The 27,785-nt window shown below is 37.9% G+C and overlaps 1 protein-coding gene across 1 annotated transcript in view; it reads left to right on the top strand.

The window, feature by feature from the left end:
* The window catches only part of kcp (kielin cysteine rich BMP regulator), a 57,268-nt gene extending 47,685 nt beyond the window's left edge, over window positions 1-9,583 (top strand). The window contains exons 40-46 of the mRNA XM_079825324.1: window positions 566-838; window positions 2,092-2,264; window positions 3,345-3,456; window positions 4,233-4,334; window positions 4,685-4,849; window positions 5,089-5,386; window positions 8,185-9,583. Coding sequence (XP_079681450.1) covers window positions 566-838; window positions 2,092-2,264; window positions 3,345-3,456; window positions 4,233-4,334; window positions 4,685-4,849; window positions 5,089-5,386; window positions 8,185-8,402 — 1,341 coding nt within the window. The 3' untranslated portion in view covers window positions 8,403-9,583. The remainder of the gene's footprint in view (window positions 1-565; window positions 839-2,091; window positions 2,265-3,344; window positions 3,457-4,232; window positions 4,335-4,684; window positions 4,850-5,088; window positions 5,387-8,184) is intronic.
* Window positions 9,584-27,785: the final 18,202 nt, after the last annotated feature.

Below are 27,785 nucleotides of genomic sequence, written 5' to 3'. Positions count from 1 at the left end.
TGGCTTCGTAAGACGCATTTCAAGGTCCTGGAGTGGCCTAGCCAGTCTCCAGATCTCAACCCCATATAAAATCTTTGGAGGGAGTTGAAAATCCGTGTTGCCCAGCGAACATATTAGAACATATTTTTTGTTAGCTGGGTCTGAAGTCTTCTCAGTTGTCCGCAGCGACTGGAATGATTGCAAATGCTGATTCCAAACCGGAGCTGCTGCAATCTATAGTTAGCCTCAGGATGGGCATCCCAATATAGAAACAAACAGGAAAGCAAAAGGAGAAGAATTAGCATAGCTGCTGCTTATAGCACTTTAAGCAAAAAAGTATCATGTGATGATCGTACTATTTCATCAGATATAATTGTAATAAGTTTATTAGAAGCAATATGTGAATGATTGGCTAAAGAATGCGAGGCTAAACAACTCTCACATCAACCAAACGAACCAAACTCTAATGTCGAACAGAATTGCATCTGCACCAAAAGCTCTAGAGTCACATTTATTGATTGTTTAATGCAGTATTAAGCATATTTTTAAAGTAATTAATGTGTGTGTGTGTGTGTGTGTGTTTTAGCAAGGGCACATCGAGTGTGATCTGCAGGAGTGTCCTCCTCTTGATTGTCCGGATGGATCAGTCAAAGTGAAGAACCCTGGGAAGTGCTGTCTAGAGTGCAAAGGAATCACAACTGTAGTGCACTACATAGACACTGGTGCACAGTGTGCGTATGAGGGACAGCTGTACCGCCACAATGACCACTGGGAGGTGGACAAGTGTACGTCCTGCACCTGTGTGTCTGGAGACGTGCACTGCCAAACCCAGAGATGCCCAACGCTCACATGTGCATCGGTGAGTTGACGATATGCACCTTTGAGATTATATTTGTGAGGACATCACATGGTTTGAAAGGTCGACAGGCTTTTAAATGTAGGTCCCCGTGAGTCCTTGAAAATTCTTAAATGAGTTTTTATCAAATTTAAGGTCATGAAAAGTCTTAAATATCTTAAATGGTATAAGGTATGGTATAAATGGTATAAATGGTCTTAATTATCATTTCAACGGGTCTTAAAAGGATAGTTTACCCAAAAATGAAAATTAGTCCATTATATACTCACCCTCAAGTCATCCTAGGTGTATATGAACACTTTCTTCTTTCAGACGAATACAATCAGAGATATATTAAAAAATGTCCTGGCTCTTCCAAGCTTTATAATGGCAGTGAATGGCTGTTTCTGTTTTGAAGTCCAAAAAAGACCATCCATTATAAAAGATATCCACATGGAAAAATATCCATATTTAACACTTTACAAATTATAATCGTTTAGTTTTAAATTTGGATATTTTTCTCACACAAACGCATCGCTTCAGAAGGCCTTTATTAACCTCCCAGAGCAGTGTGGATATCGTTTATAATGGATAGATGCACTTTTATGGACTTCAAAACACAAACAGCCATTCATTGCCATTATAAAGCTTGGATTAGCCAGGACATTTTTAATATAACTCAGATTTTATTCGTATGAAAGAAGAATGTCATATACACTTAGGATGACTTGAGGGTGAGAAAATGATGGGGTTAATTTTCATTTTTTGGGTAAACTATCCCTTTAAATTTGGGGATGGAAAACCTGGACTTGAGATGAGGCTTATTGTGATAACTAAACAAAAACGAATATGCATTCAAAAATGTAGAATAATATGGTTCTAGAATATTATATTTAATCATATTTTACTCATCCCTTTTCTTAAAAACAAGATTGATATAATTATTAACTTCACATTTTAGACTTTAAACCAATTTTGTCAAAAATATTATTACTTGAACTGCAAAGTTGTTTAAATAATTGTTTTTTGCAGTCATTTTATGGTTTCTACTGTAATTTTAGGATGTTTACCATAAACAATACTCCCCCCCCCCCCCCTTTATGGTTTTATTTTAAATTGTGCATGTCTGAAAAAGCCCTAAATTTGACTAAAACCCTGCAGACTCACAAATCAGTATACTACTATATTAGTGATAACATTTATGACTGTCAAGGACATCTAGGGCCCCTCTCAGGTATAATATATCTGGATATACAGTAGCATCTGTGTGTTTGTAGGATGAAACTCTGGCTGTAGTTCCTGGAATGTGTTGTCCTCACTGCATTCCCCACCCTGCCACCTGCATTGTGTTTGGAGACCCTCACTATCGAACGTTTGATGGAAAGATGGTGAACTTCCAGGGGACGTGCACATATGTTCTGGCTCACGACTGTATGGGAGGAGACTTCAGGTGCTCAGAATATTCTCTTACTCACATCTACACTACTGTTCAAAAGTTCAGTCAATACTATTTATTTTTTTTTATTATTTTTTTTTATTTACTTTTATTCAGCAATGATGCATTACATTGATCAGAAGGTGTCTGTAAAGATATTTATAATGTTACAAAATATTTCAATTTCAAATAAATACTGTTCTTTTGAACTTTTATTCATTCAAAAAAAATCCACAGAAATATAAAACAGCACAACTGTTTTCAACATTATATATATATTACAATAGAAAACGGTTATTTTCAAAACTGTTCAAAAATCTTACCTACCCCAACTTTTGAAGAGTATTGTATACTGTGCATTAGAAGGGATAGTTCACACAAAAATGGAAGTTAGCAACATAAAAACACCACAAAAGTAGTCTAAACAGACATGTGTGCGTGTGGTCCAAGTAAACCCTACGTTATGGGGACAAAATGTCCCCACAAAGATGGCAATATCTGAAATTCTTGTCCTTATGTGGACATTTTATGAATCATTTTATTTATTTATTTTTTTTTTTGAAAATGCAGAATGTTTTCTGTGATGGGTAGGTTTTGGGGTAGGGTTAGGGGATAGAATATACAGTTTGTACAGTATAAAAATCGGACCGACTTTATATTAGGTGGCCATAACTACTGTGTACTAACATTTTAATTAATCATTTGATACATTGCACTTATTGTGTACATACATGTTTTTACATTGTACTTACATTTTTAAAAATACCTTCATGTAATTACATCTGTAATTCATTTCTGTAGTTACATTTGTAATTACACTGTTGACCCTTCCCTTACACCTAACCCTACCCTTAAACTTACCCATACCACCACACCTGTCCATAACTTTACCTGTATCCCACCTCAATATCAGCAAAGGTGTTTTGCAATACAATATGAACACAGTAAGTACATTGTACTTATTTTTTGATGTAAGTACATAGTAGTTAAGGCCACCTAATATAAAGTGGGGCCTAAAAATCATTATGTCTATGGAAGGTCTCCATGAAACATGGAAACCCAACGTGTGTGTGTGTGTGTGTGTGTGTGTCCCAGTGTCCATGTGTCTAATGATGACCGAGGACGTAGGGGAGTGTCTTGGACTAAAGAAGTGACCGTGTTTATTGGAGATGTTGTGGTGCAGCTGTTTCAGGACTGGATTGTCAAGGTAATATGCCTTTACGCCTGTTCAAACCAAGAATGATAACTATAACGATAAATATACTGGCGTCCATACCAGTTCCCTATAATGTTCTGTTTACAGGTGTAAATGGGCCTTTACAATGCTTTTTTTCACAATACTTATAATACACCATATAAATTTTATTTTTTATATGTATACTTTCTGACTATTTTTTTTGTTTTTTTAATAGTATTTTTATCATTTTTAATTCACTTATGATGGAATGTTCACTATTCAAAATATAACCGAGTAATGATGTCATTGTCACAGTTGCATAATAGTTTGTGATCGGTATTCTTTCTTACACATTTCTATTTCTATTTCTAATGTGATGAATATAATAGCTGATATAAATAGCTAAATCAGGGATTCCCAAACTTTTATGTCAACCAAATCAGCTTTGACCTAAAATATTTACTTGAAGTACCACCAGAGATTTTAATTTAATATTTCAATATTTTAAAAACACATTTGCATTGTTTACAGTTCTCTCATTTTGTTTAATGGTCACATGACATGCAGGTAAATCTTTTTTAGTAAGTGTTTTATTTAGATTTTTTTATTTTATTAGTTATTTCAATTTTATATGTTTATGATGTCCTTAATTATCAGCTTTTCATCAACTCGCGCAGTTTCTTTGTGAACCCCAGATTAGTGAAAACCCTGTTTATCAATTTACCTTCAGCTTTTCTTTAGACACTTTTATTCTTTAGACTCTTTTTCAGTGTTGAATATTGACAACTTTTCCTTCGATCCATCAGGTTAATTATCAACCCGTGTCCCTGCCGTTTCTTAAAGAGCCGTATGTTTACCTTGAGCGAAAGACCAACACCATCCTTCTGAACACTAATGTTGGGCTGAAGGTACAGTCTCTGTATGAATTCACTCTGGGTTCAATCTTCTAGAGGAAAGAAACATTATGAACAAGATCTCCTTAATATGAAGTGTTTCTTTTTTGCAATGAGATGATGTTTGGAGAAGTTTCTTGCTCAGATTTTTCTCCTGAGAAAAAAGACTCTGGCAATCTAGAGCTCAGATTTGCTAAAATACTAAAGATCAAAACTGAGATTTCAATATGAATTCAAACATTTCTCATCAAATTCTTCCCAGACCACACTATCTCTATGGATTGCCCACATTCATTAATTTGTCATATTTTGTATACATTTTTGATAGCACTTTTCATTTGTTTATTTGATGATTATGATTTAAGGTGTTATGGAATGGCCGGTCTCATGTGGAAGTTAGCGTTCCTGGTACCTACAAGAAGCGTATGTGCGGTTTATGTGGCAACTTCAATAACTTCCCTCAGGACGACATGCAACTTCGCAACAGACAAATCGCCACATCCGAAGCAGCTTTCGGAAACAACTGGAAGGTTAAAACACTAAAACATCTTCATGCTGTATGTGATTGATATGTGGGTTAGTAGTTGACAGAAAAAGTAGAAATGTGACAGCGTGGGAAGGGGATTGGAATGTGTTCATTTTCAAACCTGTTTTTCCCTGTTTGAATACCAAGGCTCCACATGTCTGAAGAATGCAAGCTAGCCACGCAATCTTGTATTATAATTACTTATTAATGTATTTCAAATGTTAAATATTATTTTCCTTGCAGGTGGGCAGTGGAAATTCAAATGTTCAGTGTTCTGATGTGAAAAACATTGATCCGTGTAAGGAGGCTGGATACTCTGCTCGTAAGACTGCAAATGCTCGCTGCACAGTGCTGAAGTCGGCCATGTTTGAGCGTTGTCATAAGGTGGTGCCACCCGAAATGTTCTTTGCATCATGTGTGTATGATCTGTGCGCCTGCGGGTCCAATGTGGACGAGTGTTTGTGTGACGTGTTGGAGGCTTACACGTCAGAGTGCCGTGAAGCCGGGGTTGTCCTGCAGTGGAGGTCGCCGACACTCTGTGGTGAGTGAGATATACTCATGCAGTTAACTGTCACCACACTTTTTGGGCATAGACGTGAAAATGCGCTATCCCAATTTAAATGGTTGCTTGGGAATGCTAAGTTTGCTGCTGAGACACTCAGCAGATTATTGCTGAGGTGAAAGCACTTCAAAAAATGAAAGTGTAAAAAATAGAATTTTAGTTTTAGTTTACTGTAAAAACAAAAAAAAAAGATTTTATACAAAATATATATTGTACAAAATGTTTACTCTAAAACGACTATAAAATCATATTCCATTGAATTTTTTAACGCATTCTCCTGTGATAAATGAATACATTTCTGTCATAATATCACTTCTATCTCAAAACAGTCACCAAATAAGGAACCTTGAGTCTCAGACCTTTCTGACGATATGTGTTTTGTCAAGATTAGAATTTTTTTTTTGAGTAAATAAATAGTTCAAATACATTTTGGAATATGAAACATGACACCGCCCTCTAGGGGGAGCTAAAAGGTTTTAAAGTACCGTTTTCATGGTACCACAATGTCCGCTTTCAATAGCATTTTTTAGCTTTCTAATGATACCTAAGTTATGATGATTACTAAAACATGTGATAGGGAAAAAAGGCAATAAAAAAAGCAGCAAGGCGTTTTCTTATTTTTCGGTCATAATTGATGTTTACCTCATGTTAACATAATACTTTTATCAAAAAAAAATGACTGAGGCTGGATATCAATAAAATATAAAAGACCTTAAACTTATTTAATCCTGCTAATATAAAAAATACAAGCTAATTCCAAATGAATGAATAAAAACTATAATCGTGTCTCAATGATACTAAAATAACACTGTGTTCATCATTTGTGCTGTGCATTGAGTTGACGGCCAGTGGAATTAGTGAGTGGAATTTGCATGCCAAGCCACTCCCCCATACATACGGGTATATAAGATGGCGGAATGCATCCACTTATTCAGGTTTATGCTGAGACTCCATTCCCTCCAGCTCTGCAAAGGTCTGCCAAAGAGGCGCCATGCGCCAACGCCCAAAAGGAGGCAACACTCCAAGTGGGCATGGCTCGCCTTGGGATTGGTACAAACCAATCCCAAGGTGATAGCATCCACTATCCAGTGGGACAACCTAGGCTTGGAGACAGCCTTCCGCTTCTGCTTACCTCCAAAGCAGACAAAGAGCTGCTCAGAACTTTTGAAGCTCTGTGTGTGGTCCACGTAAACATGCAGGGCGCAAACAGGAAATAGCAACGCAAGGGCTGTGTCTGCCTCCCCCGGGCTGCATACTTGTTCAAACAACGTGCCTGGACACTTGTTCTAAGAGAACTCTGGCCCATAGAAAGGCAACGTCTGACCACGGGCTGAAAGTAAGGTGACAGATCGGTGTGATGATGGCTGCAGATGCCATATGCCCCAGGAGCCTCTAAAAATGTTTGCCCCTGAATGTAGCCAGGCTCCATGTGAGCGACACCAATGGATAACGTACGGCGTACCAGCAGAGGGGCAGCACTGGGGCCCAACCCGGGAAGCGTAGCCTTCCTGCGGGAAGCTCAATAGGGTGGGAAGGGTGTTGTCTCTGGCCGAATGCTCCACAGCGGCCTGGTGGCAGAGGTGTCACGCTGGAGCAGGATGTGGTTGATTGCCTCAGTCTGCTTCTGGACTGGCAAGAATTGCTGGGCAAGTCTTCGACAATGTTGCTGAAGAGACCACCTTGCGAAATGGGGGCATCAAGAAAGCGCACTTTGTCAGCATCCCGCATTTCGGCAAGGTTCAGCCAGAGATGGCGTTCTTGCAACACAAGTGCACCGCAATTGCATGCTCCACCCGGGGAATCTCCACGTAACCCTTGGCGGCCCCACCACCAAGTGGAAGAGGCTTCAAGCAGTGGAAGGTGCCTTCCACGAATTCTGAAAACCTCCTCATGCCGGGAAGAAAGACACCAGGGTGGAATGTTGCTGTGAACCTTGCACCGCATCCAGCAACCAATCATCCAACTCCGAGCGCTGAGGACAAGGGGAAGGGTTCCACTTGAGTCCGATGCCTGCGGCGGCCCGGGCAAGCATGGCAATCAACACAGCATTCTGACTCTGAAGGGGGAAGCTCGGCTTCATCTTCCTCTGCAGAGGGCAATAGTCCGCTCTCTGATGCAGCTATCAACCTCTGATCCTCACCTGGAGCACTGAATGACATCACTTGGCAGATTGACGGCACACGACACTGCAGAGGATTGGGATCCATGAACACTACCATAGCATGCTCTTGCCACCAGACATGCAAGACAGTGATCGTGGCCATTAGATGAAGACAGGAACACATAGACGGAAAGCCATCTTTAAAAAGACAGTCACCAAACATGCTTGCAATTTTAGGAAAATTGACTCTTTGCGCTTAAGCGCCCAGGGGAATTTCGCTGTACTTAACTGTGCACTGCTCTTTTAGAATGGTGAAACCTTCTGAATGCGCCCTCTCCACCAGAGTGCAACAATCTCCGTAGCACAGTCGTTGCTTGGTGGCTCGGCATGCAAATTCCACTCACCAATTGCATTGACCATTTTTATAAAGCTCAGAGTTGATAGGGCTCCAAAGTGTGACCCCATTTGTCAGTCAACATAACATTGTAGTGACTGATGGGGAACCACAATTCTTAGAGAAGAATCCGAATAATGAAAATTGCATGTTAATGGGATTGAAGAGGTTTGTTCATTTCATGTAAACAATCTGTGTTGTGTAAAGATGTATATAAATTAATTTGACTTGATTTGTTGTGCTTTAGTGTAACACCACCCTTTTTCTTTTCTATCCCTACAGCCGTGGGTTGCCCGCTGGACCGCGGTTATGTGTTTGATGAGTGTGGGCCGCCATGTCCTAAGACGTGTTTTAATAAAGACGTGCCACTCGGTGTGATCGAGGCTCACTGCTTTAAACCCTGCGTGCCAGGATGCCAGTGTCCCGCTGGACTGGTAGAACACAACGCCCACTGCATCGCCCCTGAGAAATGCCCTAAAATTATCCATGGCAATCTTTGAGACCCTTAAAATGTGGAGTCAAATCAGTTGTCTAAATCTCACCCAAATCTTTTGATCTTCCCTGAGATATGATTAACTAAAACAAGCTCTTGAAGTCAACATGAAATCAAAATTTGACTCATTTCTTTATATTGCACATTCCTGGTCTTATTCTATAAAGACCGATTCAGACTGCACCAACAGACGTCCACCAATGGTAACCGTTTGTTTTTGCTGATTGAACATTGAGCAGTTTGTTGCAACGTCACATGGGAATATCTGAGAAGTGACCTACTAATCGGGTGATTGAGTATGAATTGGCCTTAAGATTCAGTAGTGCACATTTTTTCATATAAAAACTTTCTACTTTTTAGCTGACATCACAAATCCCTCTTACTTATTAACCGTTATCCTTCCAACATCTGCCTCCAGATTTTTACAATCCAATAATTTCCTGATGGATATAAAGTCCCATCCTACATTTTTCTTTTCACTCAGAAAGATTACAGGTATAGATTACAGGTATAGTGAGTTGTGAATGAACTTTTGTATTGACTTTAAAATGCTTGAGCTTAACGCACATTTAATTTTTACTTTTATAGTTCAAACCACATAAACAATACTCTACTGTACACTGTTTGTTTGATTGGTGCTGCTGTCTGTGAGTGTTTCTGACACTGTGCTAACCTGTGTTTAATGGAGCTAAATTTCACATCCACTAATAGAAGGATATTTTGAGCCAACTGGACAAAGTTTTCCTCATGAGGTTTCATCATGAGGTTCATCATGAGGTTTCTTTTTTAGCATGGTCGCTTGCTATAAAATAAATATTGTGATAAAAGATTATTTCCGCTTCAATTTGGTATTTCTAAACAAATTAATGAGTTGAACAATATGGAAAAACATCTGCATAGTTTTAATGGTCCTTTTTTGCTGTTGCACTGGTGTTGTGAATTATTTTTTTCACTAAATACAGAGTTTTATAAACAATGTTATTACACTTGATAATTGTATTTACAACTTTGACAGTGAATCTATGTAAAAGACAAAAAGAGCTAATCTGATCTAGTGCCTTCACATCATTATTTTGAGTTATATATGTTTGTATGTTTCTTTTATATATATATATATCAGGTGCATTGACAGTATTTGTATGTCATATTTAATGTGTTGCCTTATTACACCAAATCCCACCTTTACCCAGTCTGTTCTTGATCTTGTTGTTGTTTTAGTTGTTCTTTTATTTTTACTATTTTATAATATTTTATTTTGAAAATGAACTTTTTAGGGAATTTCTAAAATAAAATGGCACATAAATAGCTTGCCAATTTTGATTAATAAGATTGAATTTAGATTTACTGTAGAAAGCAAAAGATTATACAATTTTAATACAAATTTAAGCTGCAAGCAGCCTCACGGGGCCAAGCCGTTTCAATGGTTCCATGGTTTCAAAAAGTAGCTAAATACTTTGGTTTCAAAACTTGAAAAGTAACTTTAAAAACCTAAGTATTCTGACTTAATGTTGGTCAGATTACTGGTAAAGATTACTGGTTGGTCAGATTATTGGTAAAGTTTGTCATATTATTCATTACCATCACTACAACTGTGCCAAATTTCATAATTTTCTCATGTTCCGTTTATAGCAGCAGCAACAGCAGTGCAGAGCCAGAAGTAAAGAAACAGAACACATTGAAATGACAACATTACACACGATTTCATGAAGTTGTCCAACACAAGACTCGATCCCACAATCACTGGGTCTGGTGCCTGCAGTTTATCTTGTTGCGCCACTGGGCAGACATACAATCAAACAGCTGCAAAAGTTCCGTAGTTCAAATGAGAATCAACTCAAAATGAAGATTTTTAAAAAAAATAAATGTACTGCATGTTATATTTAAAAAGTTCAGATTAGATAATTCTCAGAATTTTACAATTAACCAGTTGGCATGCTAAGCTAACTAGCATAAAGACACAAACACAGGCAAGGTCAAATTCAGAGACGAATTTCTCAGGAACGGTAGCGAATATCAAAACCACAATGATTCTGACAAACTGTTAAGAAGTTATTAGCAGGAATAGCCATTTCTCAGATCTCATGACCTGTAGGTGCGCTATCAATACAGGTGTAATATCATTGCGCCTGCTGCACCCATGGTACGGCAGCAAAGTTCCTTGATTTTACGCAGCAATGAGAATATAGTTCCTAGCCATATCAGCCTAGAAAATCGCGACTTTTCTTTTTTTGTCGGTCTTAGTACACGGTGTAACTACAGAAGAGTCAAGTTTTAAATAGGAAAAATATCGAAACTCTTTGGTAATTTTTTTGAGCAAGATGCTAACGGTCTAATCAGATTCAATGATCTATGCTAAGCTATGCTAAAAGTGCTACCGCCAGACCCGGAGATTGGCTGAATGGAGTCGAAAACGGTAAAACTCAACTGTCACCATTCTGTTTTGTTTTGTTCATGGACTTTCAGTTTGTTTTCATATGTCACATGTTTCTTTGTTCAGTTTCCCACCACTCATCTGTCTCCCAGGTTACTGTCATTGAGTTCATATTTAGTTCAGCTGTGTCCTGTTAATTATCTCGTTTCTGTTTGCTATTTAGTTCTTTCCTTTTCACTCAGTCTTTGTTCTTTCACCGTTACGTTAGATGTGTTGTGCGATTGCCTGTCTGGTTGTCTTTGAAGTATTTACAATTAAACTACGTTTGGGAACTGTCTTCATCTTCCTGCATGCACACACGCATGACATCAACAGTTTAACTCTAGGGGAGTTTCAAAAATAGTGGTGTGTTCCTTTTTGCGAAGTTTGCGACGTCATAACATATATTTTTTTTTTTTACCAGTAGGACAAAAAATTCTGTTCAGTCATTTCTGTGCAGCTCGGTCCAAAGATCATCTGAGCAAAATTTGGACAAAATTTGACTATTTTTGAAGAAGTAGTAAAAAAACTAAATACAAAAGCCCCTTTCTTTTATGGGTCTTAATGTAAGATGCTTAATGTGATCAGCATGATGAGAGGAATCAGGTGTACTAAGTTTCATTTTTTTTCTAGATCAAATTCAAAAGTTATGACCATTTCGATTGTGCATTTTTGAACTGGTGGTGGCGCTATAGAGTTGGTCCTAGAGACTCCAAATTTGGTCTAATTACGATGATCATCTCTATAAGTGTGCCAAATTTCATCATTTTCTGACTTATGGTTCATAGGGCTGCCATTGACTCCCATTTGGGAAAAATAATAAGAAAACTAACAGATACAATAGGGGCTTGGCCCCTAATTAACAATTGGGATATTTGCTCAAACAATACGATCAATATATTGTGGTCTTATAATATTTGGTTGGTTGTCTTAATTTTCATCAAAATTCTATTTCTTCAACTTTGAAATAAAGCATAATGTTATTTTAACTCAATGTAAAACTCAAATGTTTCAATTTAAAGAAACATGTAAGATTTACTGTAGGATTCAGCCAGGCTTTTGGTAGCTGATCCTGAGTGTCAGGATTTGTCTGAGGAAGAGTGTGGTCAGCACTGAGCTACCTCTGTAATCGGATCCTAATGGTTTCCTCAGCAACAGACGTGGCTTTGTTGTAATCATGCATCATTCATGAAGATAAACTCATCGAACAAGTAAGACACTTTCTCTTTTCAAGCTGTAATTATATACGCTAGAACTATCTGTTATGTTTGTATTTAATGTTTACATTATGATGTACAGCAAGAGCGCATTTCGTTCAAAGTGATGAAATTGAGCTTATATGAAATGCCTTGTCTTTTTTAGGATGGAAGAGTGTTTGCATTTGGTGTGTGAGACCATCGGTGTACATGAGGATGATGAGGTCGGTATGAACGTCATCTGTTCCCTCTATAAGAGCGTCTTTCTTATCACCGCCAGCCTAGAGGAGACAAAGAGAGCCATTTCACAGGTGAACTTTCGGGAAACAAACATTCGGCTCAGAATCTCATGAATGAGAAGAGTGAGAAAGAAATAAGAAATGTTTAATGTGATATCAGAGTTTAATGTGTTCAGGTCAGAGTTCAGAGTGGAGGGTTGTCATGTTCAGCCAGAGGAGTTCTGCATGTTCTCCTAATGATGGAGAAACAGCGGGAGAACAGAGAAATGGTATATATTTAATTTCATTCCTTCTTTCTCTAAAATACTCACTTTATTTTATTTATTAAGTTTTGTATCGATTACATGGTATTGCTTCTGACCTATAAGGCCCTAAATGGTTTAGCTCCTGTGTATTTAACTGACATTCTATCACCCTACAATCCATCACGCTTTTTAAGGTCACAAAACTCTGGACTTTTGAGCACCTAAGATATCTAAGTCCAAGTCAAAAGAGGGAGAGAGTTTTCGCATTTGGCTCCTAAACTCTGGAATAGCCTTCCTGATAATGTTTGGGGCTCAGCTCCGATCTGGTTTTGTCAAAGGTTTAATAGACACAGATGTGATAAATCATTATCATAGAGGAATAAAGTGGATGTTTGAATCGAGATTGCGATCTTTTACTGATTATTCGTGCAGCTCTAATATATATATATACTCTGAACAAAATTATAAATGCAACACTTTTGTTTTTGCCCCCATTTTTCATGAGCTGAACTCAAAGATCGAAGACTTTTTCTATGTACACAAAAGGCCCATTTCTCTCAAATATTGTTGACAAATCTGTCTAAATCTGTGTTAGTGAGCACTTCTCCTTTGCCCAGATAATCCATCCACCTCACAGGTGTGGCATATCAAGATGCTGATTAGACAGTATGATTATTGCAGGTGTGCCTTAGGCTGGCCACAATAAAAGGCCATTCTATCAGTTCCGTAGCTTAACGATGTTTCTGAGGTGGAAGAAGGCTGTTTTTGTAACATACACTCTAAAAAATGCTGGGTTAAAAACAACCCAAGTTGGGTTGAAAATGGACTAACCCAGCAATTGGGTTGTTTTAACCCAGCGATCATTTAACCCAACCGCTGGGTTAAAACGACCCATTCACTGGGTTAAAACAACCCAATTGTTGGGTTAGTCCATTTTCAACCCAACTTGGGTTGTTTTTAACCCAGCATTTTTTAGAGTGTATGAAACATGATTTTCGAAAGACAAGTTGCTTTTTAATATAACACCCAGGTCTTTGACTGTAGAGGATGAAGTAACAGTACTTCCTTCTAAATGCAGATTGTATTCTAAGAGAGTCTATGTACGGATTTTTGGTCCAATAAGTAATACCTCACACTCTGACAACTTGGATAATTTAGAGATTTAATTTGGTCATGCTGAAATATATAACTGAGTATCATCATCGGCAAAACAGTGGAAACTAATTCCATGTTTTCTTATAATATTACCAAGGGCAGCATATATATTGAAAATAGAAGAGGGCCCAACACAGATCCTTGCGGCACTCCATAATTTACTGACATTGTTTTAGATTTTTCCACATTTTTAATAGACAAAATGGTAATGTTCTGATACAATCTAAACCACATTAATGCCTGTCCCTGAATACCAGTGTAATTTTGTAATCTATAATAATATCAAGTAAAACTAGTGTTGCGATACAGCCTTGGTCAGAAGCTCGAAGTAAGTCGAGCACAATTTCTGTGCAATGATGGGGTCTGAATCCTGACTGAAATTTTTTCCAGGAAGGAGCACAATTGAGCGGCCACAACTTTCTCTAGTATTTTAGACAGAAATGGTAGATTTGAAGTGGGTCTGTAATTTGCTAATTCATTTGGATCTAGTTGTGGTTTCTTAATGAGAGGCTTAATAACTGCCATCTTGAACGGTCTTGGAACATTTATCCAGAATCGTGCAGCTCTAACACACACACACACGAAGGGTCAAATTGTGTTATATTTTTGTGAATTAAAATATGTGAACTGCTTATGATTTTTGTAGCTGTACTGGGAGCTCCAGATGTTGAAGGCTGGTAGAATCGATCATACTCTCAAACAAAACACACAGTCCTCAACAATCAACTTCATCTCTAAACAACTGGTAAAAAAACTAGTTTATACAAATGTATATGTCAATTAATATATTAGATATGGAATAATTTACATTATTATAATATATATTATTCCATATTTATTAATATAATTTATATTTATGTTTTAAAATTGTATGATTTTAGTTATTTCTTTGCACTTTATTTTAGCTGGAATCATGATCATTCACTCATCAGTAAATTGCCTTGGGGAAAGGTGTCTGCTAAATATATGTGTTCATACTTTGTGATATTCTGTATTGTTTTCTTCTAGGACCAGGATCCAGAGCAGTTTAGTATCTTGTGTCTTCAGAATAGGGCCAAGAGACTTTACACCAGGTCACTTTAAACACACACTCTTTCATTCCTTTTCTTACACTCACAAATTTACCACATATTCCTCCTGCTTTCTGATCCAGACTTGTTCTTGATGGTGTTTGGAGTGTCCTACCATCTCTTTCTCAGAGGAACGCTGGCATCATGCGCCCGGGCAGGATCTCTCCCAGCAGAACCGACATCCTCCAACTCCTGTACTACAAATATGACGTCATCAAAGAGCTCCTGTACAGAGAGATGTTACAGGATGAGTATGGTACATGATGTTCAGAGTACTCAAACACTCCTTTTCAAAGAATAGTTAAAGAGCATGTTTTTGCACATCGTTAAAGGTGTTGTTTGGTGGGACTCGATGTCAGCGTGGGATCAGACAGATTGTGTGTGTGAACTGGGAGCATTTGTAGAGAAAGCTTTCAGACACAGAGACCTTCTCCAGTTGTGTGGGCTGCCCGGGGCCCTCCGGTGCTACAGGTACTACTAGCTATTTGTGCATCTGTAAGTTTATTTGTTGATTTTTGAATCTTCCTTTATATATTTGTTGTTTAAACCCAAATATAATTATACAATTACATAGTAACACTTTTTTTGAAGCCTTTATGTGTAATGCATTATAAATGTATTCATAATGTACGGTAAAATACATAATATCTTTTAATAAACAATAGTAAAATGCATTATAACGTTTGCAGATTCTTTGTTGCATCGGAAATGTGTTATTTGTCATGTTTTTTTAATGCATGATACTTTATGCATTATATCTAATGGTGTAACAATTAATAGATAAGAATTATAATGTATTATAACAGTGGTTACAGTTATTCATGATATCTTGCGGTGCATTACAATGAATAATTAATTCAAAAATATTTTTATAATGCATTATATATAAAGGCTTTAAGTAAAGTGTCACCAAATTTCATTACTACTTAATTATATTTGATGAATATGGTAGGAGCTGTGGTTCTGTGTTCTTGCGAGGCTGTCCTGAGAGCGTTAAACCTAAAGATCAGGCTTGGTCATCCAAACCGAGGGAACAGGCTTGGTCCGCTCTCATCTTCCTGTCGGAGCTGGAGTCACATTATAAAGATGAGAAGGAAGCAATCAGCGCGCTCATGAACAGGTCATTCAATTGTGTTCATTGGTTGATTAATTATAATAAATGTATGTGATTGGCTTAAAGCATCAGTAGGTTGACTACACAAGACCGTTGAAGACCTGGCTGAAGAAGAAAACTAACCATAGAAGAAGACAGTTTAATGATTTCGCCAACTATAATGCCCCTATTGGCAACCCTGAGAATGTAACACAAACACAGTGACAAAAGACATTTGAGCATGCCATAGTTAAGCATGACTTTTTAATATCAATATCAATCTATGATATTAATGGTAATATCAGTGCTAATGGATGCATGATGTCATTTATTGCTCCTGCAGAGTGGGACAGGAAGCTCTGCGAGTAATGTATCTCAGTATGTGTGTCGCTGTGCGAAGAGCCGAGAGAGAAAATCAGTCCTACACGGCGCTGATGGTCGCCAGACAGCATTGGGACAGATGGTGAGCGTGTTAAAAATGGGATTTAAAACACTGACTATATGCTGACACATACACCTATTTTCACCCCAAAGTGTGCAAGCTTGAATAAAAACCACCTCTGTGTGTTCTAGGCCTTATATGAGAGGTTCAGTCAGTCAGGACCTCGCTAGAATCTGGCTTCAGGAAAATATAGATCCCACTGCTAAAAAACAGCAGGGCTGGAAAAAAGGAAATTGCGCACAGCAGGTACTGTGTGCACATACATGTTATTTGCCGCCTTCAAATCCTCCAAATTACTATTTATGAATTTGAAAGTTATGTTGTGTTATACACTGATCAGGCATAATATTATGACCACCACAGATGTATATAACACTGATTATCTCTTCATCACGGCACCTGTTAGTGGGTGGGATATATTAGGCAGCAAATTAACATTTTGTCCTCCAAGTTGATGTGTTAGAAACAGGAATAATGGGCAAGCGTAAGGATTTGAGCGAGTTTGACAAGGGACAAATTGTGATGGCTAGACGACTGGGTCAGAGCATCTCCAAAACTGCAGCTCTTGTGGGGTGTTCCCGGTCTGCGGTGGTCAGTATCTATCGAAGGAAGGAACAGTGGTGAACTGGTGACAGGGTCATGGGCGGCCAAGGCTCATTGATGCACGTGGAGCGGTGGCTGGCCCGTGTGGTCCGATAAAACAGACAAGCTACTGTAGCTCAAATTGCTCAATAAGTCAATGCTGGTTCTGATAGAAAGGTGTCAGAATACACAGTGCATCGCAGTTTGTTGCGTATGGGGCTGCATAGCTGCAGACCAGTCAGGGTGCCCATGCTGACCCCTGTCCACCTAAAGTGTCTTAAAGGATCTGCTGCTAACATATTGGCGCCAGATACCACAGCATACCTTCAGGGGTCTAGTGGAGTCTATGCCTCGACAGGTCTGGGCTGTTTTAGAAGCAAAATGTTGACCAACACAATATTAGGTCATAATGTTACCGGTATGCCTGATTGGTGTATGTTCAAGTTGGAATAAAATGAACTTTTTGGGCAATTTCTCTTGTTCACTTACTAACAAACACAGAAAGACTTTTTAGTGTTGATAAAATAAAGAGGGTCTTCATTATATGTGCAGAATCTATGTACACCACCAAAAGTTTGGGGTAAGATTTTTAATGTTTTTTTACTCATATGCTAACCAAGGCTGCATTTATTTGATCAGAAATACAGTAAAAATAGTAATACTGTGAAATAGTATTACAATTTAAAATGATATATACAAATATTTTAAAATGTAATGTATTCCTGTAATGTCAAAGCTGAATTTTCAGCATCATTACTCTAGTCTTCTGTCCCATGATCTTTCAGAAATCATTCTAATATGATGATTTGCTGCTCAAGAAACATTTCTGATCATTATTCATTTTGGAAAAAAGTTGAAAACAGGAAAACAATGTGTGGAAACTATTATCCATTTTTCTTCAGGATTCTTTCAAAAGAACAGCATTTGAAAAAATAGACATTTCTTTACTGCTACTTATGATCAATTTAATCCTAAAAGCATTACTCTTTCAACATGGGGAAAATAAAATGTCTCATAAATGATTTGGTCTCCTCATTTGGTCTTGGCTTTATCAAATGTAGTAAATACTGCTACATTCATGGATGATTATCCCAAAAAAATACAATAACATGACTTGAAGCCAGCAATATTTGTCTTAAATGCTTGTGTTGTGTGCAGTTTTATTGTAAGTGTCATTTTCTTACCCATCAGGCTGTGCTGCAGTTTTTGGTTCTGTGTCAGGAGCAGGAAAGGAAACAATTGGTGGAGATCTTGCACAGGGTTCCCCTGAGTGACCTCCAGGAGCTCCGAAACATTCAGGAAAACAACAGTTAATCAACTACATATAAAAACACACATATCACTATTAAAGGGATAGTTCCTCCAAAAATGAATATTCTATCATTATTTACATACTCTCATGTTCCAATGCAAATCCATATGATTTGCATTTAATTTTGGGGTGAACTAGCCAAAATGACTAGTAACTTAGCATTAGAAGCACGTCAGCAGTAAAATATGCCTTCTCTGGTTTTCATTAAAAGTGTGTATATTTGTGTCTTTAAGACGTGGTCCATGGAAACGCAGTGGATCGGAGCTGTGTGTTGAGCCTGCAGCAGATTAAAGCTTCTCTACAGGAAGCACATGGTTCTTATACTGGACCTTTTGCCCCAGGGTGTTCTCAGATAGATGTCTCATGGGTGGAATGTGCCACTCATTTGCTGACCCAGCTGACACAAGCACATGAGGATGAGGCCTGGACTGTTTTATACTCTCTGCCAGATTTGGTGAATCTCACACACACTCATAAACTTACTCACAGGCTATGTTCTGAATTGCATGCTAGCATACTACTATCGTTATTTCTGTAGTATTTAGTGTGTATGCTTATCGCAGTCTGTGAAATTTCAGTATGCATGGAATACACCTACTACATTTTCTCGAATGTGCAAATGCCGGGCATTCCACAATGCAATGCACTCAAATGGACCATTTCTAATGTGATAAATGAGATTTAAACAAAAATTAACGTCTCTATATTTTTAATAACTATATTTTAATAAAGTCTCTTTCCTTTCTCAGGACCGTGAGGGTCTTTGGACTTTGCTTCGCAAATATGAGAGTGAACTGCATGGACCCAGTTTCCACAATCTGCATGAAGTTTTGCAGTCACGTGTCCCAGCACACACCAGCAGAGGCACCAGCACAATGAACGCTGAAACCGTAATGACAATTGACTTACACACTTAGACATCCTCAATCACAAATCATGCTTTCCTGATGCCAAAATCATCTATGGACTAGATCTTCAGCAAAGCCTCTCTTGCTTTTTAAAGATGATACCTGGAACCTAAGCAATGATCTGAAGAACTTACACTTACACTAAAAATCTGTGGTCATGAAGAGCCTTTAACGTCCATGGAACTGTTCTATTTTACAAAAGGTTCTTTATGGTGGAAAAAAGGTTCTTTAGATTTTTAAAATGTCTTTTACACTGAAGAATGGTTCTTCTAAGAACCGTTGACTGAAAAGTTATTTGGGGCATTGCTGTCAAAACCCCCTTTCGAAATCTTTATTTGTAAGAACTTTTTTAATATCCAGAGAACCATATTACCAACTTAAGAACCCTTTTACTTTGAGAAATTGTTCTTGATACATAGAATACTGTTTGCTGAACCTAAAGTAATTCAAGAAACCATTGAGGAACCTTCACTTGAAAGATTAACTACATATTAAATTGCAGGGAGTACAATGTGAGTAACTGTTTCCTGTGTCTCTGTTAGGAGAGAGAGAGGACTGAACAGGAGCATGAAGAGCCAGATGGTGAAAAACAGGAACTATGCACTGGTAAATATAATGCCTTCATATAATGCCTTGAAGATGAAGATTTAAAGGGTTAGTTCATCCAAAAATGACAATTTTGTCATTATTTACTTACCCTCATGTCGTTCGGCACCCATAAGACCTCCGTTCATCTTAGGAACACAAATGAAGATATTTTAGTTGAAATCCGATGGCTCAGAAAGGCGTCCATTGGCAAAATGTACTTTACACTCTCAAGACCCATAAAAGGTACTAAAGATGTCGTTACAAAGTTCATCTCACTACAGTGGTTCTACAATCATTTTATGAATCGACGAGAATAGTTTTTTGTGCGAAAAAAAACCTAAATAACGATTTATATAGTGATGACCGATTTCAAAACACAGCATCATGAAGCTTCGAAGCGTTATGATTCAGTGAGTCGATTCAGCGGTTTGGATCGCCAAAGTCACGTGATTTCAGCAGTTTGGCGTTTTTTTTTGTGACGTGATCCGAATCATGATTCGACTCGCTGATTCATAAAGCTTCTTCGTAGTGTATCGAATCAGTCAATTCAGTGGTTCGGAGCGCGTGTCAAACCGAACAACTGCTGAAATCACATGAACAACTGATTCGACTCGCCTATTTCAATACGCTCCAAAGCTTTATGAAGCAGTGTTTTGAAATCGGTTATGAATATAGAAGTCGTTATTTAGTTTTTTTTGGCGCACCAAAAATATAATTGTCGCTTTATAATATTAATATTATACCACTGTACTCACATGAACTGATTTAAATATGTTTTTAGTACATTAATGGATCTTGAGAGTGTAAATTACATTGATGCCTATGCAGGCCTCACTGAGCCTTCGGATTTCAACAAAAATATCTTCATTTGTGTTCCGAAGATGCACGGCGGTCTTACAGGTGTGGAACGGCATGAGGGTGAGTAATAAATGACATTATTTTCATTTTTGGGTGAACTAACTCTTTAACTCCTCAACAACTACCTACATTTATCCACTAACCATTTAGAAACGTCCAGTTGCATTCTAAAAGTTGTAACTTCCCACTCTAGTTCGATGTAAGGCTGAACACCGCTACCGACAATTTCTGACATTTTGGCTGCGTGAGATTCTCCAGTTTTGTTGTTGCCGGAGTATCCAAAGCAAGAGCTGTAAAGGCTTCGCCCTCATCTGGAAAGGGGGCTGGGAGCAGCAGTTAATTTGCATTTAAAGGGACACACACAAAAACAAAGTGTCTTTGCTCACACCCAAATAGGGGCAAATTTGAGCTATAATAAATTATCTGTGGGGTATTTTGAGCTGAAACTTCACAGACACATTCTGGGGACACAACAGACTTATATTACATATTGTGGGGCATAATAGGTCCCCTTTAAAATAAGGGTTTTCTATTTTAATACATTTTAAAATTGTATTTATTTCTGTGATGACAAAGCTGAATGTTTAGCATCATCACCCCAGTTTTCGGTGTCACATGATCCTTCAGAAATCATTCTAATATGCAGATATTTTTATTATTATTATCAATGCTGAAAACAGTTGTGCTGCTTAATATTTTTGTGGAAACCATGTTTTTGATGAATAGAAAGTTCATGAGTGCAGTATTTATTTGAAATAGAAATCTTTTGCATCATAAATATTTTTAATGTCACTTTTGATCAATTTAATGCGTCCTTGCTGAATAAAAGTATTATTTCCTTCTAAACAAAATCGTACTGACCTCCTTTTGATGGTAGTGTATAAATTAAAATGACATGAACTTGAGATATGGGCAAGGCATTTATTCTATATTTTTTTCTGTTTGAAGGATGTGGCATGGTTTTAGATCCAGAAGATACTCCATATTTAGAGATCTTGTGTGTCAAAGACCCAAGAATTGAAGTGAGCATGATGGAGACGAGGGACGGAGACAGAAAAAGAGAAGAGGGAGACATTAAGAGCAAAGGAGACCGTGGGGAGATTTCAGTGGAGAAACAAAACTCTCTGATCACACTGGCCTGGAGCAAACCAGCCCACGGAGACAATCACATTCAGGTACATATGCTCAACCCACATGCACTCTTTCTGTCTTAAAGCACCTCAAACGGTTCATTTATCCATAAAAATATTTGATTTCTACAGGAAGTGACCTCGACTCAACAAAAAGAAGAGACGGTCTCTATTGCAGTGCAGGAGGATAGAGCTAATAACACACACGACTCTGACACAAATCCACATGATGTGAACATTTACACACATCAGGAAAACATAAGCTCCGTCTCACTGCAGCCAAGTGCACAATATGAAGAAACGCATTCAGATAGTGAGAAAGGAGAGACACTGATCCAACAAGACCTTTCAGGCTTCATCACAGTAAGAGTATCACTTCAAATTTATTTTGACCCATAATGTGTTCCTCTGTGTTAAAACTGTATTCCTTTTTGCATACTACTGTATATATAATATGTAAAATTAGGAATAGTTAGATTGGGGTTCTCAGCCTTTTTTTTTGTTAGATGAACCCCTGTAATATATAATATATGCTTGAAGTGCCCCAGAGATTGTATTAATGCACTAAACTTTCAAAAGATATGAATATCACAACATCTTAAAGGGTTAGTTCACCCAAAAATGAAAATCTGTCATCAATTACTCACCCTCATGTCGTTTCAAACCCCTAAGACCTTCGTTCATCTTCGAACACAAATTAAGATATCTTTGATGAAATCCGAGAGCTTTCTGATCCCCATTGACTGCAATGTTATTACCACTTTCAAGGCCCAGAAAGGTAGAACCCCCCCCGAAGTTCTCCCCATGGGTTCTTTAAGTTAAGGGTAATGCATGTTATTATAATAATAATAATAACTATATTATATAGTGCCTTTCCCAACCCAAGAATTAAAACTAGAACTGAAGCAAACAAACAAAATAAATTGGATACAGTCAATATTCAGTGTTTTTCTAAGAATACTTTTCTATCAGTTTATGTCTTTGAAATCTGGAATCACTAGGAATCTTTCTTTTACAATAATTATACAACACATATCATGTTTTTTTCCAGGTTGGGCAGCAACAGGAGGATATAAGAGATGGAGAGTTCGCACCCCAACCTCTCGGGGACACCCATCAGCCCGACTCAACACCACCCACTGCTCCACAGCTGCAACAAAACACTGACACAGTACCAGCAAGTGTCCAATTCCCAGACAGTAAACCCACGCAAACATTCGAGACCCATGAGATAGAGGGACCACTTCAGGAGCAGAGGAATGTGGAGATCTGCGAGAGAGCGGGTGAGGAGCAGCAGCTACAGCGAGAGGCCACGATGCGCTGCCTAGTGGACATCCAGAGGAGAGCGGAGCGACGCTGGCAACGAGACAGAGACAGACAACTACTCAGAGTGAGCAAACTCATCTGTGCCATCTTTATAATAACTTTGGAATGCTTCGCAATATTTATGGAAACCTATTTCTGCCAACAGGCCTGGTTCTAGGCACCTATAGAAGGGTGGGCTGGCAGATATACCTTGTATATACTTTTTTTTTCTTTTCCGCGACCCATATACACATGGCCTACAGCCATTTACATTCAAACAAGTCAAGCCAAGCATAAGAATACTTGTATACAATTGTACATTTGACTCTATTCTCCATTAAACCACTAGATGGCACAAAAATTCAGCTCAGTGCTTTTCCACATAAACGCTTTTGATTATTGATGCGCAACATAAAGTTGATTCTGCACTAATTTGATAGCTAGACCTATTTATGGGAGGCTAATTAACTGGTTAACCAACCAACAAGAATTTTAACCAATTAATCGTTTGGTTGAAAAAAAAAAAACAAAATCAGGTAAGTCACTTACAACAAAAAATAATCATGCTTCGGTAAATTACAAAAGTCAAAATTGTGAGAAAAATAGTCATAATTATGACTTAAAAAGGTGAAATTATCACATAAAAACAATTATTAGATAAAAAGCCAGAATTATGAGGTACTAAATCATAATTATAAGATTATGAGACAGTCAGAATGAGATTTATTTTTATTTAATTATAACCAAAGGTCTTTTTTGTCGTAATTACTTGTATTAGAATTTTGATTGTCATAATTTGTCATAATTATTTCTTTATCTTATTTTTGTGAGAGGTCATAGTGAATATTTCATAATTTTTACTTTTTTATCTCATAATTATGACTTAGTATCTCATAATTTAGGCTTTTTCCCTGGTTTCACAGACAAGGCTTAAAGGAGCGCGCCACCATTTTTGAAAATAGGCTCATTTTCCAGAGTATAAACAGTTGCGTTTTACCGTTTTCGAATCCATTCAGCTGATCTCCGGGTCTGGCGGTAGCACTTTTAGCATAGCTTAGCATAGATCATTGAATCTGATTAGACCGTTAGCATCTCGCTCAAAAAAATGACCAGAGTTTCCATATTTTTCCTATGTAAAACTTGACTCTTCTGTAGTTACACCGTGTACTAAGAAATGAAAAGTTGCGATTTTTCTAGGCTGATATGGCTAGAAACTATATTCTCACTCCTGCGTAATAATCAAGGAACTTTGCTGCTGTACCATGAGTGCAGTGGCCCAATGATATTACACAGCGTCTGAAAATAGGCTAACTTCCGTCGACATAACCGTGACAACCTGCTTGCAGCCTTGCACAGGCAGTGTGCTGGGGACTATTTTCAGACGCTGCGTAATATCATTGATTCAAATTTTGGGCTGCCATTCACTGCCATTATAATGCTTGGAAGAGCCAGGACATATTTTAATATAACTCCGATTGTATTCGTCTGAAAGAAGAAAGTCATATACACCTAGGATGACTTGAGGGTGAGTAAATCATGGGCTAATTTTCATTTTTGGGTGAACTATCCCTTCAAGTCCAGTCCCAGACTAAAATGCATGTTTGGGCTGTTTTAACTGAAAGCATCTTGCACCTAGAAGAGAATCGATGCGTTTGTGTAAGAAAAATATTTATATTTAAAACTTTATAGAGTAAAGTTTCAGCCGACCGCCTTCCATATTAAATTTATGGAAAATGTGTTGAAAGTGCCTCTGCCGATCGAAAGACAAACACAACCAGGTAAGATCGTCATGACGTCACGTACGCATCTTGAATAGCGAGATGGCACTTTCATCACTTTTCCACGGAAGGCGATCGGCTGGAACTTTACTTGATAAAGTTTTAAATATGGATATTTTTCTTACACAAACGGATCGATTCGCTTCAGAAGGCCTTTATTAACACCCCAGAGCCGTGTGGAGCAGTTATTCGACGGACAGATCAATTTTTTTTACAATTACTGCTATAATAATGCTTGGATTAGCCTGGACTTTTTAAATATTACTCAGATTTTATTTGTCTGAGAGATGAATGTCAAATACACCTATGATGACTAGAGGGTGAGTAAATCATGGGCTAATTTTCATTTTTGGGTGAATTATCCCTTTAAATGTCCTAATTGAACAAAAGCCTAATCCTGGCTTAATCTAAGCCCTGTCTCTGAAACCAGGCCTTAATGTCATAATTAGGATTTGTTTATTATTATGTGGCGAAATGGGCTTCAATACGTTTTATTTCTGTTATATATTTAGTTTTAAAGTCCATATCCTATTCTTTTGGAACCTATTCTTTTTTCGAGTTCATAATCAATTTTACATTCATAATGTGAAATTTTGGGTGAAATAGGATATGCACTGACAAATGCGCACAGTAATAACAGAAATGTGAATTAAATATGTAAACAAGGTCACTTTTAATTTCAAGTTGACAAAGGCAGGAAAAAGTTTATAGTTGACTTTTGAATTGCAAGTAAATTGTTTTCATCTGTTGAGGTTCAAGAGCGACTGGCCATTGTCCAGAGTCGGAAGGCAGATGAAGATCTGTTAGGCCTGACGCAGGAAGACACACTCAGGCATCTGACTGACACACTACGACAGGTACACATAAATTCATGTGCATTCTTTTACTCACCATTGTGTGGACATATTGTAAATGTTGATTTAATGTTCTAGGAGGATGAGCAACAACAGAAAACTTTAGTAAGAGAGAAACTCCAGCAGATGAGAAGAGAACGCTCATGCATTCTTCAGACCAGACGAGAGAGGTAACGTATGCGCACATATGTTAGGCTAGCTCATTCTGACAGTGATCACCAGGCATTTCATGCCATTTAAAGAACTAATTCACCCTAAAATTTTAATTATTTTATCATTCACTCATTTTGTTCCTGATCTCCTAAGACTTATGGACCACTTTTATGGAAGCCCATTTCCATCACACACACTATATTGCCAAAAGTACCCCTCCAAATCATTTAATTAAGGTGTTCAATCACTTGCATGGCCAAAGGTGTATAAAATCAAGCACCTAGACATGCAGACGCTTCTACAAATATTTGTGAAAGAATGGGTCGCTCTCAGGAGCTCAGTGAATTCAAGCGTGGTGCCGTGATAGGTTTCCAGCTGTGCAATAAGTCCATTCGGGAAGTTTCCTCACTACTAAATATTCTATGGTCAACTGTTAGTGGTATTATAACAAAGTGGAAGCAATTGGGAACAACAGCAACTCAGCCAAGAAGTGGTAGGCCACGCAAAATCACAGAGCGGGGTCAGCGCATGCTGAGGCGCACAGTGTGCAAAAGTCGACAACTTTCTGCAGAGTCACTAGCTACAGACCTCCAAACTTCGTGTGGCCTTTAGATTAGCTCAAGATCAGTGCGTAGAGAGCTTCATGAAATGGGTTTCCATGGCCGAGCAGCTGCATCCAAGCCGTACATCACCAAGTGCAATGCAAAGCGTCGGATGCCACTGGACTCTCGAGTGACGAATCACGCTTCGCTGTCTGGCAATCGGATGGACGAGTCTGGTTTTGGCAGTTGCCAGGAGAACGATACTTGCCTGACTGCATTGTGCCAAGTGTAAAATTAGGTGGAGGGGGATTATGGTGCAAGGTTGTTTTTTTAGGGGTTGGGCTTAGTTCCAGTGAAAGGAACTCTTAATGCTTCAACATACCAAGATATTTTGGACAATTTCCTGCTCCCAACTTTGTGGGAACCGTTTGGGGATGGCCACTTCCTGTTCCAACATGACTACGCACCAGTGGATTAAGCAAGGTCCATAAAGACATGGATGAGCGCGTTTGGTGTGGAGGAACTTGACTGGCCTGCACAGAGTCCTGACCTCAAACCGAGTGAACACCTTTGGGATGAATTAGAGTGGAGACTGCAAGCCTTCTCATCCAACATCAGTGCCTGACCTCACAAATGCGCTTCTAGAAGAATGGTCAAAAATTCCCATAAACACACTCCCAGACCTTGTGGAAAGCCTTTCCAGGAGAGTTAAAGCTGTTATAGTTGCAAGGGGTGGGCCAACTCCATATTAAACCCTACGGATTAAGAATGGGATGTCATTAAAGTTCATATATATGCAGGTAAAGGCACATGAACTTTTGGCAATATAGTGTGTGTGTATGTGTGTGTGTCTATATATATATATATATATATATATATATATATATATATATATATATATATATATATATATATATATATATATATATATATATATATAAAAATATATATAAAAATCGTGTTTTGATAAAAATATTTATGGCGACACTAAGGCGAAACTGACATTGAAATTATGACACACTAAGTCATATTTATGAGATGAAATGTCAAAATTATGATATATTAATTAAAGTTGAAAGTGAAACTTTCAGTGACTTTTGAAATAAAAAGTCATTATATGGAAGCTTGTTTCTGCCACAGAATAAAGAGAGAAATACAAAAGGTAACTGCGACTTTATCTTGCAATTCTGACTATTTTCCCCTCAGAATTGTGAGATATAAACTCACAGTTGCGAGAGGAAAAAAAATAGCAATTACCTTTTGTATTTTTTATATTCCGTGGGGGAATATGGGCTTTCCACTCAAAACAGCCTACAGTGATTCAAAAAGAGCAGCATCAACAATCTGCTAGTTTGTTTCCATTTGAGAAGAAAGAAAATCACGAGGGTCTCTAGCAGAAAATTAAAGTTGTACTAATCTATTTGTTTTGGGTTTTCTAGAAATACAGCTGGATTTAAAGAGCTTCTTGCGCCCACAGCTCAACGTATGACAGAAACCGAAGAAGGACACTAGTGCACACGCAAACCCATT

Source organism: Gobio gobio (genome assembly GCF_949357685.1).
Source record: "Gobio gobio genome assembly, chromosome: 9".
In the NCBI taxonomy this organism is placed as follows: Eukaryota; Metazoa; Chordata; class Actinopteri; order Cypriniformes; family Gobionidae; genus Gobio; species Gobio gobio.
Note: the sequence above shows the minus strand (reverse complement) of the source record. Positions and strands in the feature narration are given on the sequence as shown.